Source organism: Euleptes europaea, chromosome 6 (assembly GCF_029931775.1).
Source record: "Euleptes europaea isolate rEulEur1 chromosome 6, rEulEur1.hap1, whole genome shotgun sequence".
NCBI classification, from domain to species: domain Eukaryota; kingdom Metazoa; phylum Chordata; class Lepidosauria; order Squamata; family Sphaerodactylidae; genus Euleptes; species Euleptes europaea.
Window position 1 is genome coordinate 88,097,093 of NC_079317.1, and position 18,390 is coordinate 88,115,482.

General features: G+C 42.7%; 1 protein-coding gene and 1 non-coding gene across 2 annotated transcripts; both read right to left on the bottom strand.

Moving 5' to 3' along the window:
* Positions 1–12,233: 12,233 nt before the first annotated feature.
* RPS13 (ribosomal protein S13) lies at positions 12,234–18,390 on the bottom strand. The gene is made up of 6 exons (XM_056851122.1): positions 18,321–18,390; positions 16,445–16,493; positions 15,048–15,126; positions 13,260–13,429; positions 12,960–13,060; positions 12,234–12,291 (listed from the first exon to the last, which is right to left on the bottom strand). Exons 1-6 carry the CDS (start codon positions 18,341–18,343, stop codon positions 12,258–12,260), a joined length of 456 nt encoding a protein of 151 aa, XP_056707100.1. The 5' UTR covers positions 18,344–18,390; the 3' UTR covers positions 12,234–12,257.
* LOC130479834 (small nucleolar RNA SNORD14) lies at positions 13,498–13,588 on the bottom strand. The gene has a single exon (XR_008933384.1). It is a non-coding gene; the product is annotated as a small nucleolar RNA SNORD14 (small nucleolar RNA).

An 18,390-nucleotide genomic window follows, 5' to 3' on the forward strand; every position in this document is an offset into this window, starting at 1 on the left:
CTGCTTTTATAACTGATCTCCAGCCAATAGAGATCAGTTCACCTGGGGAAAATGGCCACTGTGGTCATAGGACTCTATGGCATTGAAGCCCCTCCCCACTCCAAACCCCGCCCTCCTCAGGCTCCGCCCCCAAAATCTCCCACCGATGGCAACCCTAAGGCCAACCCCCATGATAAAATAGCTCATCTGGGATCTTTCACACAAAAAAGAAGTGCCTTATTGAGGGACAGGATGTTAGAGATACAGAGGTAAAGGTATGTTATAATTACAAACATACTGGAGACACAGGTGTCATTTGCACTAGGATTTAATTCTGGATTCACTGCAAGTGACGGGTATGTAAACATTCTCTTAATCTGCCTGCTAATGTCATTTACTTGGTTTTGACATTTACATTGCCAGTGCGTGTCTAATTCAGTGGTTCTCAACCTGGGGCCATATGCCCCCCCGGGGGAGGGCAGGATATTCCAAGGGGGTCACAGGTGAAAATTGCATAAATGGGGGGGGGGATTTATGCAGTGTGGGAGTGCACAGAAGAACAAAGATGAACCTTAGTTCCCTTGCTGCTTTGGAGGGTGGACTCTATGGCATTACACCCCTCTGAGATCCCTCCCCTCCTCAAACCCACCCCCCTCAGGCTCTATCCCCCAAATCTCCAGGTATTTCCTAACCTGGAGTTGGCCACTCTATCTCCTCTCCACCCAACACCTAACCTACCTTTATCTGCCCCTCTGTCTTAAGTTCTCCCTCCCTCCTGGCAGCCTTTCCCTGGGAAAACTATGGCACAGTTGTACGGTGCTGGCTGCTGGACCAGGCCCACTTGCATGGAGGGGAACCAGCTCCAGGTTGGGAAATACCTGGAGATGTTGGGGGTGGAGGGTGGGGTTTGTTGAGGGGAAGGGCTTCAATGGGGTATAATGCCATAGAGGTCACCTTCCAAAGTGGCCATTTTCTCCCGGTGAACTGATCTCTATCAGCTGGAGTTCAGTTGTAATAGCAGGAGATTTTCAGCCACCACCGGGAGGTAGGCAGCCCTACTCACGGACTTGTGGGGTGGCACCTCACTTTCTCCTATATTCCCCTCCCCACACAATTTCCCTTTTCCCTTCTCCTGGCAATCCCTCTACTCTCTTCCCTTTCCCTGCCTCATTCTCACCTTCTTAGCTGTTCACCAGTCTAGCTTTTTATCTGCCTCTCATCTTCAGCTTTATTTATTTAGTTCAGTTATACCCCAACTTTCTCCACAGTGGGGACCAAAGCAGCGAACATTATTCACTTCTCCTTTTTATCTGCCCAACGTCCCTGGGAGGTAGGTTAGGCTGAAAATATGTGACTGGTCCAAAACCAACCAACGAACTTTCACAGCAAGATGGGGATTCAAATCTAGGTCTCCCGGACCCTGCTCTGAAGCTCTAACTGCTACACCACACTGGCTTTCTTAGGGTGGCTTCTGTTGAACAGTAGTAAACAGCCAGGCTTAGTTGAGTCATGGAAACCGGGTGATATCAAGTCACCCAGAGGTTTCTTCCAGGCCTAGGGTTGCCAGCCTCCAGGTGGGACCTGGAGATCTTTCAGAATTACAACTGAACTCCCGACGATAGAGATCGTTGCCCTGGAAAAAATGGAGGGTAAAATCTATGGCATTATATTCAGCGGAGGCTTCCCTTCCCCAAATGCCATCCTCCTCTAGACTCCATCCCAAAATCTAAAGGAATTTCCCAACCTGGCGCTGGCAACCCTCGCCCCAGCCCTGGCCCCAACAAGTCCTCCCTCAATGGCCAAAACAGGCTTGGAAAGGCCCTGCCCCCTCCCTCTTCTTTTATTCATAGAAACTTCAAGAACTAGGCTGCTGTTGTTGCCTAGCAACAGTCATGGAGGGAATCCATTTCTTAAAGACACAGACACTGCTTTTATCATTTGGGGTTTTTCAAACCCCTGGTGTATTTTTTTGTAGATTTTAGTTTTTTCAGCAAACCTGGGGCATTTTTCAGATTTGTAGAAATATCTGTCCTGCCTATTCACAGCTCCAACCACAGGATTTACGTATCCTAATCCGGCTGACTTGGCCACTGGTATATAGATAGCTGTTCAGGGACTTTTGTTAAATCTTGTTATAACTTTTGTTATACTGGTCAAAGACCACAATACATTTTATGATATGATGATAGCTGTTCTGCAAATGCTTCTGCAAGAGCTCACACAAGAGTTGTTACCAAGGACCCCATTTCTAAATGTGTGCTCTCTGCCCTGATTCCATCTTGGCTAAATTCACCTTGACAGCCATGTTAGGAGCTAGCAATGCCTTGCTTTGGAAAAGGTGAGGTCAAGGCTGTCCTCAGGCTATGCTAACAAGTGGCCAAAACCTTGGGCAGGAGACTGATTCACAGAGAGGACATCTGCATGCCCACCCAGTGCCACAGGGGCTTGCACCCACCTAGATCTATTGATGTAATTTTCTCAGCAAGTGCAAGTCTTCCTAAGCGCAAAATTACTATCAAGCAGCCAGTTGGACTTGGTTACTTTTACTGACCTTGCCTGAATGCTACCAGCCTGCCTCGGGCATGGGTGAAGCCTCCACCCTGCCAAACCTTTTGCCCAACCTGCCTTTATACAATCACCTTTTGTTACCTTTCTAGGAAGCACCTCTCCCCTCTTAACCCAACCAGAGTCAAGAAATCCATGTAATTCTCATCCTGGACTTTACAATAATTTCTTTGATATTCTTTTGTGCTGGCTCCTATAAATATTGGTGTTCTGCCAGCCGAAATTGGGCAGTCTAATCCCCACAAATGGTTCAGAGGCTGCCAACTCTGCTTTTCTTTCTCTGGGACTTTGGGACATTTCCTTGCTGCACAAGAATGCCCCTGTGCTGCCTTAACTTTCCTTGATTTCTTTGGAACCTTTGAAAGGTCTTCCCCTACACTGAATCTCTTGGCTCATCTAAACAGACAACATACTGTACTCATCTCAACAGAATGAGGATAGGTAAACTCCATCCCTGTTCATTCCTTAAAACCTTTTCATTACCTGGTGCAGAATTCTTGTTCAACCAGAGGCTTGGCTCTCTTTCTTTTCTCTCGTGTAACTGTTCATATGCTCATCCTTCTGAACACAACAACTTCACTGTTCTTATGCTTGCGTACCTTTTCAATTTTTGTATCCCTTTATTTCCCCTCAATAAATTCCAACTCTTGTTTTGGAAAATATCTGTTTCATGGCTACTGGTAGCCTATTAGAGGCACTCTAAGAGCCCCATGGTACAGAGTGGTAAGCTGCAGTGCTGCAGTCCAAACTCTGCTCACAACCTGAGTTCGATCCCAACGGAAGTTGGTTTCAGGTAGCCGGCTCAAGATTGACTTAGCCGTCCATCCTTCCAAGGTCAGTCAAATGAGTACCCAGCTTGCTGGAGGTAAAGGGAAGATGACTGGGGAAGGCACTGGCAAACCACCCCATAAACAAAGTCTGCCTAGGAAAAGTCGGGATGTGACGTAACCCCATGGGTCAGGAATGACCCAGTGCTTGCACAGGGGACCTTTACCTTTTATTAGAGGCACTCTGAGCTTGTGTGCACACTATCCAGGTGTGTGTGTGTGTGTGTGTGTTAAGTGCTGTCGTTTCCGACTCATGGTGACCCTATGAATCAATGTCCTCCAAAACGTCCTATCATTAACAGCCTTGCTTAGGTCTTGCAAAATGAGGGTCGTGGCTTCTTTTATAGAGTCAATCCATCTCATGTTGTGTCTTTCTCTTTTCCTGCTGCCTTCAACTTTTCCTAGCATTGTTGTCTTTTCTCGTGAGTCTTCTCTTTTCATGATGTGACCAAAGTATGATAGCTTCAGTTTAGTCATTTAATCTTCTAGGAACAGTTCAAGCTTGATTTGATCTAGGATTCTATCCTATCTAGGACACTATTCAAGTAAAGACCCCTGAATTACATGTTTTGCTCCCCCTAATGAGAGTGTGTCAGTTTTCCAAGCTTTCCAGGCTGTGGAAGCAGGAAAAGATCTCCCCTGACACTACCGTAAGTTTAATTTGTCCAAATTGGTTGTGGTTCTAGATGAGTGTCCTAAACCCAAGTTAGAGATTCCACATATATCTATGTATATATGGGAAAGAGAGAACATGTGGTAACAGAGTCCATATAGTGCTATAATAGATAGGTTTTATAGCCACTCTCATGGCTCCACGAGAGACTGTACAAATGGGAGAATATGGCTGAATTTAGTTTCACTTTTTTCTCATATAATGTTCAAACACAAGATATAAGTCAGCCCTTCCATGAGACTTTGGAGGCATTCTGCCTGTACATTAAAATCCTAGCTCAACCATGAACTCTCTTTAAAAATCAAATAGTTTTAGAGTATAATCATACCAAGTTGGTAGGATCCAACCCAGTGTATAAATGTAATATGTGAATGCGTGTGCAAATATGATTTTGCTCCATGTACTCATTGGGAAGTTGATGTTTATAAAATAAAATGAAAGGGGTACATGTTTGGTAAGAAACTGGACTCTCCGTAGCCCAGCACTCCCCCCCCCCAAAAAAGAAATAGTGCTCATGGGCACTGTGGCGCCCACCAACACCTTTCCTGGCACCCAGTGAGTGTTTTTAGAAAGTGAGGAGGCCCAGGTGGAGCAGAGTAAAAAAACAGGATCTTGTTTGTCAGCAGCTCAGGAAGTTAGCCTCCTTGGTTTAGAGTTTTCAAAAATGTATATGAAGATTTGTCTGGAAAAAATAATGCACACTTTTCTGCCTCATTTCCCAAGTAATAAGATGCACACATACCCCAAGACCCTACTTCACAGGACTGTTGAAAGTTCAGATACTGCGCTGGACCCCAGTGATAATTTTTGTGAAAACAGTGGTAGGTATTTTAATTGATCCCCCCCGCCCTCCTGCTGCAGACATCCAATTCCCCCTAATGCTGTTTCTGGAGGGACCCCATCCCCCAGGAGCAGCATTCCAGGGGACATTTTGGGCTGCAGCAGGAAAGGAGAGGGGAAGTTGCACCCAGCTGATGGAAATCCTTATGTCAGGAGAGATTTTTTGAAAGATCCAAGTCAAGGTATTTGCAGTCTGATAATCACTTGGTCGAACTTATGCTAACTCTGTTAACTCTCTTAGTAATGGAGATAGACAAAAGCAATTTGGTAGCTGGATGAGATCCAAGCAATAGTTTCAAGCCTCTCAAATAATATAGAATTAAAGGTAAAGGTCCCCTGTGCAAGCACCGGGTCATTCCTGACCCATGGGGTGACATCACATCCCGACGTTTACTAGGCAGACTTTTGTTTACGGGGTGGTTTGCCAGTGCCTTCCCCAGTCATCTTCCCATTACCCCCAAGCAAACTGGGTGCTCATTTACCAACCTCGGAAGGATGGAAGGCTGAGTCAACCTTGAGCCGGCTACCTGAAACCAACTTCCGTCGGGATCAAACTCAGGTCGTGAGCAGAACTTTTGACTGCAGTACCGCAGCTTACCACTCTGCGCCACGGGGCTCTTCATATAGAATTGGAGGGCCCCAAAAAAGGCTTAATGATCACCTAGCCCAGCTCTTTGCATCAATAGGACCTGAATCTGCTTATCACCTTCCTTCTAGCTATCTAACTAGAACTATGCTTCTAATATAAGAAACAATGGATGGATTACTACAGAGTTTAGTTTATTTATTTACGGCCATTTGACCAGCAGATAAACAATGTTAAAATTGATCAATACAGAGCCAGAATTACAATTTTGTTACGCTAACCAGCTCTCTCCGCACTCTAGTGGCAATGGAACAAAACTTTGCCACCATGTAGGAAATGTTGACATCTTTATCCTCAAGGAAATAATTAATAATAAAATCATCCGAATGTCTTTAAAAACTCTGATCAACAAGGGCAAAATCAGCCTATTTCTGACATCCCGATAAAATTCACAATACAATAAAATATCAGAGTCACAAGGGCACAACCTAGACTACAAAGGTAATGCTGGAATCTCCCCCTGAGCAAAGCTGACAGAAAGGCATTAAAACGAGCTCTTGAAAAAGCCCATAGAAGTTGAGTAAAAGTAATGTACGTAAGATAAGGGGCCAAAGAGAACCCCCCCCAACCCTTTAGCAATCTATTCTCAAAACTCTGCATGGGGGCTTATTGTTGAGTTTTGAGAATCTGGATGGGGAAAATGTGCATCTACAGAGCGGCAAATCCAAGGCAAAACCTCCCATGCATAAATGGCCTATATGGTCATGGAACTTGGAAGAAGCCCAGATTAATGTGCTTACGAACATGAACTAGACTGCCTGGCTGTTTGAATAAAGTTTGTTAGCACTGCCAGGTATTACTGATGGCATTATTGATTTCAGCCACTAGCTGTTATGAAATTCAACATCTTCTGGGGTGGAAAGGAAAAGAAGAAAAGTCAAATTCCTCTTCCGTTGTGTCTAAAGTACAAACTAGCTGCAACCGGATACAATTCTGTTGACAGATATAATATTCATGAAAGTGTGTGGCACATAGTGTGAGGGACAGAAGCATCCCAAGGATGAGCCGTTTGGCAGATTGCCTGATCCAAGGGAAAAGAGGAGGCAGCTTTACTTTTTGGTAATCTCCTGAAGAATCGTGACAGGCTTGGGGCCTTGAGGTGAACAGTTGGAGTGGGATTGCTGGTTTTTGTTGCAGGGTGAGTTACGATAAACACTTCAAGAAAATGCCTGTGCTCAAGACAGTTGGTGGCAGTTCAATTGGGTAGATTTTGTCATTGTTGTTTGCTTAGCAGCACACTAATGAGTGAGCTTAGTCATCTAAATGGCAGGTTAAGGAGCAAAACTGCTTGAAGTGTACCTCCGCCCAAGGACTCTATGTAATGTTACTTGGCCTGGTTCCTATGTTCAAATGAGGCTCCTTGATGGAAATGTTAGATTGTGGAAAATTCAAACTCTTGCTCCCTGAAACAACCTCCCTGCTCCATCTTACTTTCCCCTTGCTAGCCCTACAAGGCAGCCACATTTTGATCACATCCAGTTCTGCCCTCAAAGCTCTAAAGGGGAAACAGTTAATGCATGCAAGCTTACAGTGTCCATGGTGAGAAGGAACTCTTCCATTTGCTTGTGAACCTGCTAAACCCACTCACCTTTCTGATATAGATCCCAGGAATTGGTTGGAAGTGAAGGACTGTGCAATGTTCCTTTGTTCAGAGCACACCAGCAATTCAGAAGGGACCACAGAACTGGCAAGGCTACGTAGGTCAGTTCCTGCTGCCTTCCTGTTGTCTGCTCTGCTGTTGTCTCTTGGATTATCCAGAATGCTACCGTTATGGGTTCCTTTCAGCTAGGGTTGGGAAATACCTGGAGATTTTGGGGGCGGAACCTGAGGAGGGTGGGGTTTGGAGAGGGGAGGGACTTCAATGCCATAGTGTCCAATTGGCAAAGTGGCCATTTTCTCCAGGGGAACCAATCTCTATTGACTGTAGATCAGTTGTAATAGCAGGAGATCTCCAGCCACCACCTGGAGATTGGCAACCCTACTTCCAGTTAATTTCTCTTCCTGATTTCAGATAACACATCTTGGCCTCATGGCCATCTCTCACAACCCCAACCATAGAAATCTAACTAGAATGTTTTCTCTACCTCTATGGAGTTCCACCACAATAAAAGAGTTCTATTTCTTTCCTAAAATAACAAGTCTTTAGGGCTGCCAGGGTTGGGAAATTCCTAGAGATTTCGGAGTGGAGCCTGAGGAGAATGGGGTTGGAGGACCAGTGCCACATAGTCCATCTACTAAAGCAATCATTTTCTCCAGGGGAACTGATCTCCATCATCTGAAGTGCTGCAGGCCTTACCTGGAGGTTGACAACCCTATCTTGAGTTGATTTTATTCCTAAAGCAACATCTTTAGCACAAACCATGTTCTAAGCTAACAGAATCCTCCCATTTCTCCTCCCCTGCCATAGAGGCTGTACAATAAAAACAGCTTGTCTGTAACACTGAATCCTTCACTACTTCTTCCAGTTGGAGCCTCCATAGCCATAGCCTGCAAATGCTAATTTACTAGATGCAACAGGTGGAAGCGATCATCATACCCTTTCTTATGGGCATCTCGGAATAATCTAGTTGGCCTCTGGAGACAGGAAGCTGCCCCTTGGTCTGAGTTTAGTAAGGCAAGGAGGCATGACCTCGGAGGCAGGCAGACAGTTATTGAATGGAAAAACGGGACCACAGACCTGTTCTTTTGCGTGTTGAAGGAAGTATGGCAAGCCATTGAATACAATAGTCACCAACCTCATATTTGTTATTACAGTGACTCGTAAAGAGCAGAACTTTTAATAATGCCACCACTGAAAACGTTTGAACAAGTGAGCTTGCTGTTAATTAGAACTGTTACAAGTGAGGGATTTGAACCTCATTTTTCTCTGTATCCCTTCAGCCACTATTTCCGCTTTCAGTTTCTTGGTAGGCCCCATAGCCTCTCCCCTTTCCCTGCTTCCTTCTTTTCTTCGCGACCACCAGCCAACCTACCTTTTTTATCTTCTCTCCTATCTTCAGCTTTCCTTCCTTCTCTTCCCCTTGCAGCCTCTCTCCAGGAAAAGTCTTGCCAGGTTCTTCAATAGCTGCTGCCAGGGTCCAGTTGTGTGATGGCCAATATCCCTAATTGTGCAGTGGCCACGGCCACCAGATTGAGTGGTGTGGGAGTGAGTATTTGGTGGTCACTGTCAGTCCTGTCCTCAGAAAGTACTTCTGCATCAAGGGATATGATAGGAGACGAATATAGTACCTTTCCCAGGGATCTTATGGCATCAAAGTCCACCCCGCCACCTCAATGGCTTTGCTTTACAGACTCAACATCATTTTGGTAGTTGCCTAGCAACAGGCGCTATTTCTATTATTTTTGCAGATTTTAATCCTAATTTTTTGTTTAGATTGTAGATTTTTTGTTGTTGCAAATTTAGAACTTCCTTCAGGTCTGTAGAGAAATCCTCCTTATCCAACCCTTCATTGTGCAGATCTGTGGATCCACACTCTATTGCCCAGTTCAGAATTAGATATACAATAGACTTTCAGCTTCTGCTTAAAAAAACAAACCAAAATTACACAAGGTCTTGGCCCAACCCCTTGTTTCAAGAAACTGGGAGGACACCCTGGAAACTCTTTGTGGATGCTCTCAACGCCACTGTGGAGGGGATGTCCTTGCTGCAGCCAGCTGTTACTGCAGTAAAATATTAGTGCTGCAAATCAGAGCAATTGCAAGGGCTAGCCAGCTGTAGAGCAACATTTCAACAAGGCCAAAAGAAGTTTTTGAAAGGAAACTAACAGTAGCTCAGCTGCATGGCAGAGTACAAGAAGCAGTGGCTGCAGTGAGTTTGCCAACAAAATCCAGTGTTTTGTGAATCAGAGCAAGCTCTGAGCTGCCAAAATTGCACACAGTACTTTTTAAGTACCCTTCTTGGCACTGTAAGAGCAATGGCTTCAGAAAAACTGATCCTGCGGCTTGCCGTCTAAAGCATAGTCAAGGCTGTGCCCAAATATAACACTGCTTGAAGCATAGGGACCTCTGCTGATTCTTTTCAGCAATGCTACATTTACACTGTTTTCAGTCACAGCCTAGTATTGTTCCTTGGCCCCTGAAACTATGAGAATCTGTATTTTCTCCATCTGAATTTGCATGGTTTGAAATTTTTAGAAGTGTTACGACCACTTACCTCTAACAGCTCAAACTGCAGCATTCTAAGGACTGCGTGCAAGAATGGATTCTGTTAAAAGTTTCCCTCCCTCACAGGAACCATAAAACTTTTAATTTGATTTTAATATACCCCATTAATCTTCTCTTAGGCTTCCAAACATAATGGAACAATCAAAGTAAAGTACCATTGACTTCAGCAGGAAAAATCTCAGCACCCAGAACACTCCTGCTGAAATCAACAAGCAGCACAGAACTTAAAATTTTGGTGGCTGTGTTTCTAGACAAAACTTTAACGGTTTCAGAAGAAATGATGTATTACGGAAATTACCTGTTTCTGTTCCCTTGAAATGAACAAAATAAAAATATCCTCTTCTACAGAGTCGCAACATTAAATGTTGCAGGCGGCTCATTCAGTGGCACAGACATTCATAGCGACGTGTTTCAGTATACGGATTTGTCTAGCTCTTATTGGCAACATGCCACAGCTCAGTTACCATATGGTGTGATTATATTCCAGCAATTTTGCAACCACTATACCGGCTGCTTACTATCTATAAAGCCTTTCATGCCCTGAAACTTGCATATCTACAGGAGCGCCCCTCCTGTTACGCTTTGCTGCCTCAGCTCCATTCATCCAAACAGAATCTTCTCAAGACCTCCCTTCCCGCAGACAAGTGGAAGATGCTGCACTCAGCCCTTCTTCTGTAGTGCAACAACTTAACAACAGAAGTTGAACGCATGAAGCTGCCTTATGCTGAAACAGACCCTTGGTCCACCAAAGTCAGTATACTCAGACCAGCAGCAGCTCTCCAGGGTTTCAGGCCAAGGTCTTTCACATCACCTACTTCCCTAGTCCCTTTAACTGAAGCCGGGGATTGAACCCGGGACCTTCTGCATGCCAAGCAGAGGCTCTGTCACTGAGCCCCGGCCCCTCCCTGTTGAAAGTTAAAAAGGCTCCATAATTCTCGCCTTCTGCTGACTACGTAAAACCAAACCTATCAGGAGGGCCTTCCTGTAAATTGGCTTGCCATTTCTAATATTGTTGTAGACATTTTGTTTTTGCCAGTTATTTTATTTGTTGGCTTCAAATTATAGGCCAGTTAGCTTAATGTCTACTCCAGGTAAATTGATGGAAAGCATTATTAAAAATAGAATTATCAAGAATATAGAAGGGCAAGACCTGCTGAGCAACAACCAACATGGCTTCTGTAAAGGCAGGTCCTGTCTCACTAACCTCTTTTTTGAAAGTGTCAGTAAGCATGTGGCCAGGAACAAGCCTGTGGATACTGTGTATTTGGATTTCCAAAAGGCTTTCCTGGTACTAACGTACTTAAAGAATTTCTTATTGTTGGTCATGATGTGTTTAGCGATATGTCCCTCAAAATCTTTTTTTGCATCTCTAGTTGTTTGCTTGCATTTCCTTTGTGCAAGTTTGTGTTTGCTTTTGTTTGCCTTGTTTGGGCAAGCCTTCCAGTTTCTGAAGGAAGCCTTTTTTTCTTTAATAGCTTCCTTCACCTTACCTGTTTAGCCATGACGGTGACCTCTTGGACTTTATACTACCTTTCCTGACCTGCGGTATACAATCTAGCTGAGCCTCTAGTATTGAGGATTTAAGTAATCCCCAAGCCGTTTCCAGAGATTTAACCCTCCTAACTGTTCCTTTCAACTTCCCCCTTTTAAAGTCAAATATAATTGAGCGAGATTTCCCAGGCGCTTTCCCACATACATATAAATTAAATTTGATGCCTTTGTGATCACTGTTGCCAACTGGCTCAACCACATCCACATCCCACACTAAGTTGCTGGCAGCACCACTATTAAATCCAGGATTGCCTCCTCTCTGGTTGGGTCCATGACCAGCTGTTCCGAGGGCACAATCATTGAGGAGGTCTAGAAATTTTATCTTTTTTACTTGACTGGAGCATGCATTTATCCAGTCAATATGAAGGTGGTTAAAGTCTCCCATTATTATTACTTCATCACCTTTGGATGCGTCCCTGATTTCATTCTCTATCTCTAGATCATCTTGAGCCTTTTGGTCAGGGGGCCTATAGAACGTCCCCAGTACTAAATTACCTTTGGGGCCCAGATATTACTATTTTATATGCCAAGTTTTAAATTATACATTTTATTAAACTATTCTTATGGTTTAGCATAAGAAATTAATTTTGCATATATGTAAGATTTCCCCAAATTTCAATTTTTCTCCCCAAAACAAATGTTTTCCCATAGTTTGAAAACTTCTAGAAACTGTAACTCCTCTAAGTTCAGTTTTTAATTAATATTGTTTTCACAACATTCATTAGGACATCAATTAAATAGTGTTCAGCTTCTACAAAGATGCTGGTATGGCACTCATCTTTCAACCCATCTCATTAATCACACATTCTAAAACAGCAACAAGCAGTCCAAAGCTTTATACGCAGCACAGATGGAGTTTTACACCAATAACTCGACTCACAAAGCTGATGGAAAAATCAGAGGCTTTTATTGGTATGGGTAAGAACACAATTTCTTTTACCATTGCTAACAAGAAAGAAGCCTCAGAGACATCTTTTTCTGGCGCAGTTGAATCCACAGTGAATAGAAGTTCTTATGCAACCAGAGCAGAAGCTGTAGATGATTCACTAGGGGGAAGAAAGGTGGGGGGAGATGCATTAGACAACTCCATTAAAATGAGGCATTACTACAACGACAGGACTGCATTTACAAATTACACTTCAGCTGCAGCAGCTCACTGAGTTATCTACCCAATGCTAAGGAAAACCTTCCTGCAGAAACTGCCAATGTTTGTAATAAAACAATCACAGCAAGCAGCTTTTTAGCATCCTAAGCAATAGATAGCTTAAACTTTAGAGACTCTCTAACCAATTTTACATTGCCATTGTGTGCCTAATTCACTCTTCCCTACTTAAGGATAGATGGAATCACATTCTAGCTGTATCTAAAGAAGTGAGCTGTGGCTCACGAAAGCTCATACCCTGCCCGAAATTTTGTTAGTCTTTAAGGTGCTACTGGAATCTTGCTCTTTTCTACTGCAATTGACAGACTAACACAGCTACCCGTCGGGATATGTCTCAATTTTAAAAAGATTAAAACACTTCCCATACTGTTCTAGTCAGAAGCATTAATCTAATCCTATTAAGAGATTAATACATGACAAATTAATCCCAACTGTAACTTGTATTTCCCCTCTAAATTCTATTTCTCCCCACTGCAGGCTGGGAAGCTAAAATGCCGCCTGTTTTTTTAGCAAGATTTTCATACCAGATTAAACAGAGCAAGTCATACTTACTACTTCCAATTAGGTGGCAGTACTCTCTTGGTCTTGTAGTACCGAGCCAGTCTATGAATTCTGCTCTCAATCAAAATGAGTCGGAATTTGGCATCTTTATCCTTACAACAAAAAGTATTTCAAAGAAATAACATTTTTGGGTGAATTTGGTTTCATATACTGAATTACATCTTATTTTGCACCAATTCATCCAGATTTGAGCCACCAACTCCTGGATAAAGAACTCTCCGAGACTTTCAGCTTTTTAGATCTGCAACTCCTAATTTACCATTTGAAGATGGAATACAGCCAGCTATTTACCTTCCGGTTCCTCTCAAGATGCTTACGAACAGCAACCGCCTTTTTGATTAAGTGGTAAAGGTCCTCTGGGAGATCAGGAGCAAGCCCCTTGGATTTAAGAATCCTCAGAATTTTGTTGCCTGTCACAAAACGAACTTGGGCAACGCCATGGGAGTCCCTCAGGATCACACCTAGAACAGAAAACAGAATTATGCATATCGAGAAGTATCAGGAAATTCAGCTGTACAGTTAGAGATGCTCACTCAGACATCCAAGGAAGATTTAGCCAACACAGGGGAAGACCCTTCTGGTGGAAACTGCGAATGGTTATAAACCAATCATCACAGTGAGCAAGACAGTATTTTACACCGTTCTGTATGTCAGTTGCGTATAACACCTTTAAAAAAACATAAGTTCGAAGTTATATTATGCTTTTTACCTTGGAATGCTAGTGAAAAGGACAGAACCCCAGGACCAAAACTAAAGCAAACATATATCTTTAATTTGTGAGTTTTGTGGGATGTGTCTGTTTTTTAGTGTGCACAACTCAAAAGAGCGCTGCTGATAACTTTTAAATATAGATATTAGTGTCTGCAATTAAACTGCTAGTTTCCTAAACCAATTGAAAGCTCCCAGTCCTACATATCATCCAACATGACATAAATGAGACATTTGTGCTTAACTGTAGACCAACTGCAGTTTAATCCCACATCGAGTTATTCATTCTTAAAACTGTTGCCAGTCAGCCAAAAAAAGGATCTCTCCAGCACTACTAAATCATATTAAGGATTATTACTAAATCTGGTGATTCTAGTTAAACTATGTTTAATTGCTACACTATTGAAGTGTAATAACTGCTACACTATTGAAGACACCCAACTTAACAAATGTGGACATAATTAGTACCCCATTAAGTAGGAAGTACTTCTTTCAAAACATTATCATCTCAAATCTTTCTTTTCCCAATCAAAAGTGGCTACTGAAAAATTAACACCTCTGAATTCTGAACTTTCATTTTTATGTACATGGATTTCAAATAACTGAACATTTGAATGAAGTTCTCTATTCCTTCATAGGCTAGCTTGTTTGAGTTGGTATAAATCGGGGTCCCCAACCTTTTTGAGCCTGTGGGAGCCTCTGGAGTTCTGACATGGTGTGAAAATGGTTGCCGCAAGAGGCGGAACCAGCCACAGAACAGTTGCCGCAAATTACTTTCAATCACACAGTGATGATCCTTATGCTAAGATGGCAGCCGCTGCCAAAGCAACACTTTTAAAAATCTGCACAGCCAATCAATATTCGATGGTCAATCAGAAGCCTTGCTAGGCAGAAGCCTCACCTGGTTCCACCTACTTTCTAAAAGCATTTGGTGAGTGCCAGGAAAGATGTCGGTAGGTACCTCAGCGCCCATAGGCACTACGCTGGGGGCCCCTGATATAAATAGTTCCAAACAGACTAGTTCCTTTCACATGTTGCAGAAGACAGTAAACTACAAAAAGTATTTCATGAGTTTTTCCCTTCTCTTGCTTTTAAGTCAGCTTCCCCATTGGAAAAATACTGCATAGTCATATAGCATGCCTCTCTTGCCCTGTTTTATCTCCTGGACTGTGAAGAGATATTATAAGCAGACACCCTGCTCCCTGCCCTTCTTCTGTTTGTTCATATGCAGATGACACCAAGGATAATGCTTCATACATCTGAAAGATGGCTCTAACTCACAAAAAACTATACACTGGACACTACACAACAAGAACATAATTATTGCACTGGACATTCTCTCTATATGCTGCATTTTAGCTGAAGACATACCAATCTGTGAGGGAGTCAGGCCTTTCTTAGCCAACTTGTAAATCTGTTCTTTTACATCATCAGAAGTAAGTTTCAGCCACTGCAAAATTCAATTGAGAATCATATTAATTTACAAATAGCAACCTTGATCAGATACCCAAGCAGCAGTCTGCACTGGTATAGGTACACAACTGGATCAGCAAAACATTTCTTAAGAGAACCTACCTTCTATAGAAATTATCTTGGGAGTTCCTTATATTAGAATGCACTTACTACTGGGTGCACTTACACCCAGATCAAATTGAAAGTGCATTGGCCACATCATAACCAAGATTTGATATTTCACACCACAAAATCAATAGAATGAACAAAAATGTAACTGCAGCAGTGCCAGGTACAAAAGTGTGTCCGCATCTAGGATGGTGCCAGACACCTTCCTCTGCTCATATTTATATACATCCTTCTAATAACCAATATTTATAATATGCAAGAGGAGAAAAACAGCAAAAGTGGGATACCTTGAAATCTCATAGATTGACAAGGAGCTTCAAAAAAATCTTTTAAAATACAGCAAAGATTTACTTCCATTCAACGATTTTAATGAAATTCTGCAACCAGCAGTTGACTACAACTGACTTTCAAGTAATTATATTCCCATCAATTAAACAGACTATTTTCAAACTCCAAATACATTAACTGGATATAATGTACCAAATTAATACAACATGAATTAAAGACCTGCAAGGGAAAGTTGCAGCTTTAATATTTCGTGAACTTCATGCAGAAATATATCAAAAATGCTTTCAAATAACGCCTTCTGTTTGGTTTGCAGATTCTAAGTGCAGAGTAAATAAACTATCTGCAATACAAAGATACAAAAGATATTTTGCACAATTCTTTTTAGTGTTGGAGAATGCTCTGTGTTTATAAGTAGAGAAATTTAAGCAGCAAACAAGTATTTATTAAAATGCATCAAAATATTTCTGTATCACTTTTCTACAGAAAGTAGGCGCAACCTAGCTAACACAATCTACACTCAACATACACAACATCAGTAGGATCCGATATACATGTATGAAACAAGTAATAACCATTTAAAAATGGAAGCCCAAGCCAATGCATATGTTTGACGAACAGTTGAGTTCTCTCCACAACAATTTTGAAACCTGAAAGAGGTGCCTACCTGCTAGACCATTTTAAGGTTTAGTGTTTTTAAGTATTTAGACAAGTCATTTAGAAGTCTACAGCACGCAAGAGATTGCGCATAGACATTTGCACCAAATTAGACAGCTTTTTCTTATGGGCTATAAACTTAGTCATGTACATTAATGTCGTTTTTATTTGCACCATTACACACTTCTCACATTGAGTGAAAACTGGGTCACAGAAACAAACAGATCACAGAGGTTACTACTTACAGTGGGCACACTTCGCCTATATGGCAAGGCGGACTGGGATAAACCCTTTCTGTTGAACAGAGAGAAACATCATTAACATGCAGATCAGAAAAAAGTAAAAATGTATGGAATAGGTTTCCAAGCTCGGACCAATAAAACAAGTCACCACACTCCCTGTGATCCCACCAGCACCCTCAACAAATCTATCCTCACTGAAGCAATGCAAGAACTGGAACATAATGGTTTTACTTCATTTTGTTCCAAGTCCTCTGAGCAGCTGTGAGCACGGCAATGTTGATACACGATCAGAACCAGAATAGCGAGGAGACCTCATTACAAATCTCCACTGGGCCATAAAGCTCGCTGTGTAACCTTCAGCCAGTCTAACCTACCCCACAGGATTGTTGTAAGAACAGAATTTCCTTAAGTAAAAAGGAAAAGGTAGTCTCCTATGCAAGCACCAGGTCATTCCTGAGCCACAGGGTGACGTCACATCCCGATGTTTACTAGGCAGACTTTGGGCACTTTCACACAGCCCAAATTATAGACTTTCAATGACCCTTAACCATCGTCTGCAAGTGGATTTTGCCAGTTCACACAGTAAAATCCACCTTCAAAGTGCACTGAAAGTGCATTATTTGGCCTGTGTGAAAGTGCCCTTTGTTTTACGGGGTGGTTTGCCAGTGCCTTCCCCAATGAAGGCAGGAAGTAAGGAGCAGCACGATTTCCCATTTAGTTAAAACACGATGACTCTATGAAGACTATATCCCCCCCCACCGACAGCTAGCTAGCTTGCTAAATTTTAGACGCCACCTGGCCGAAATGTTTCTGCAGATCCAGGCTCTGTATTGTTTTATTACCCACACATGTGGCTGGGGGGGGGGGAGATCAGAAAAAGGGCCCTGGGGATGAGGGGATGCCGCGGATGTCTCAGAAATTTGCTTCTTTTTTTAAAAAAAAAATTTATTCTTATTTTTCAAACTAATTCACATTCTATTATATCATTCCATTCATATAGTATTTCATTTCATTTCATTAACCTTTATTGGCGTACCAAAAGACAGAGATAGAAAACAACAATATACCTCCAAAGGGCAATACATATAAGTTACAAGTCGGGTTAATAAAACTTTTCTTGTTCTTTAAGAACTCCTGTAAGAAATTCAGCCACAGTAGCCGTAATTTTAGGATCATGGTCACTCAAAATAAATTTGCATTTCACTTCATTACTCCTGTATCTCTTGTACTGGAGCAAGTTAAATAGCACATAGAAGGGGCAATCTAAAAGAATTCATATAGTATATACTATAAACAATTTCCATCTTATCATTAAACAAATATATATAGTTGACTTCCCCTCTCCCCCCGTCCATTTGATATTCTTATTTCTTTCTTTGTATTTAGTGTCTAATTCATTGCAATAAACCACCTTTATCATTATCTTAAACTCTACTTTTAAACGTTAGTATCTTAATTACTTCAAAAAATTTTTTTTTGAATTAGATCAGAACATATCCCTTAATGTTTCCCAAATTAAGTTCATTTTGCACAGTACGTTGTCCAGGCCTCCCAGTCTAGAAATTTGCTTCTTGGTCCTTTCCAGCGAGGAGCGAGCGCCCAACTCACCCCCCTCCCGCTCCCCAAGACCACGAGGAGCTTCCAGAAACCCCCCGGGGATGGGGGGAGACGGGAAAGGAAACCCTGAGCTCCCCGCCGCCCTCCCTTTCCAAGGCCGTGCAGACCTGGAGAAGGAAAGGGAGGCCGAGGAGCAGCCCAGAAGCCCCGGGAAGGGAAAGCCTTCCTCCTCCTCCCCACACAATGCAGTCCCAGCCCGCCCCGGGGACACGGCAATGGCAGCCTTCGGGAACCGGCCCCCTTTTTCCCCCCAAGTCCTCACCCGGGAGCGTGCATGCGACCCATGATGGCGGCGGGGGAAAGAAAGAGCGGCGCGACACGCCTGCGCGGAT

What these genes read in the sequence shown, in the direction of transcription:
- RPS13 (XM_056851122.1), bottom strand. Translation starts at nt 18,343, where the DNA reads ATGGGTCGCATGCACGCTCCCGG. An exon ending in GGTCGCATGCACGCTCCCGG is followed by an intron (nt 16,494 to 18,320) that starts GTGAGGACTTGG and finishes TCTGTTCAACAG; the next exon opens with AAAGGGTTTATCCCAGTCCG. An exon ending in CTGCCACCTAATTGGAAGTA is followed by an intron (nt 12,292 to 12,959) that starts GTAAGTATGACT and finishes TCTTCCCCCTAG; the next exon opens with TGAATCATCTACAGCTTCTG.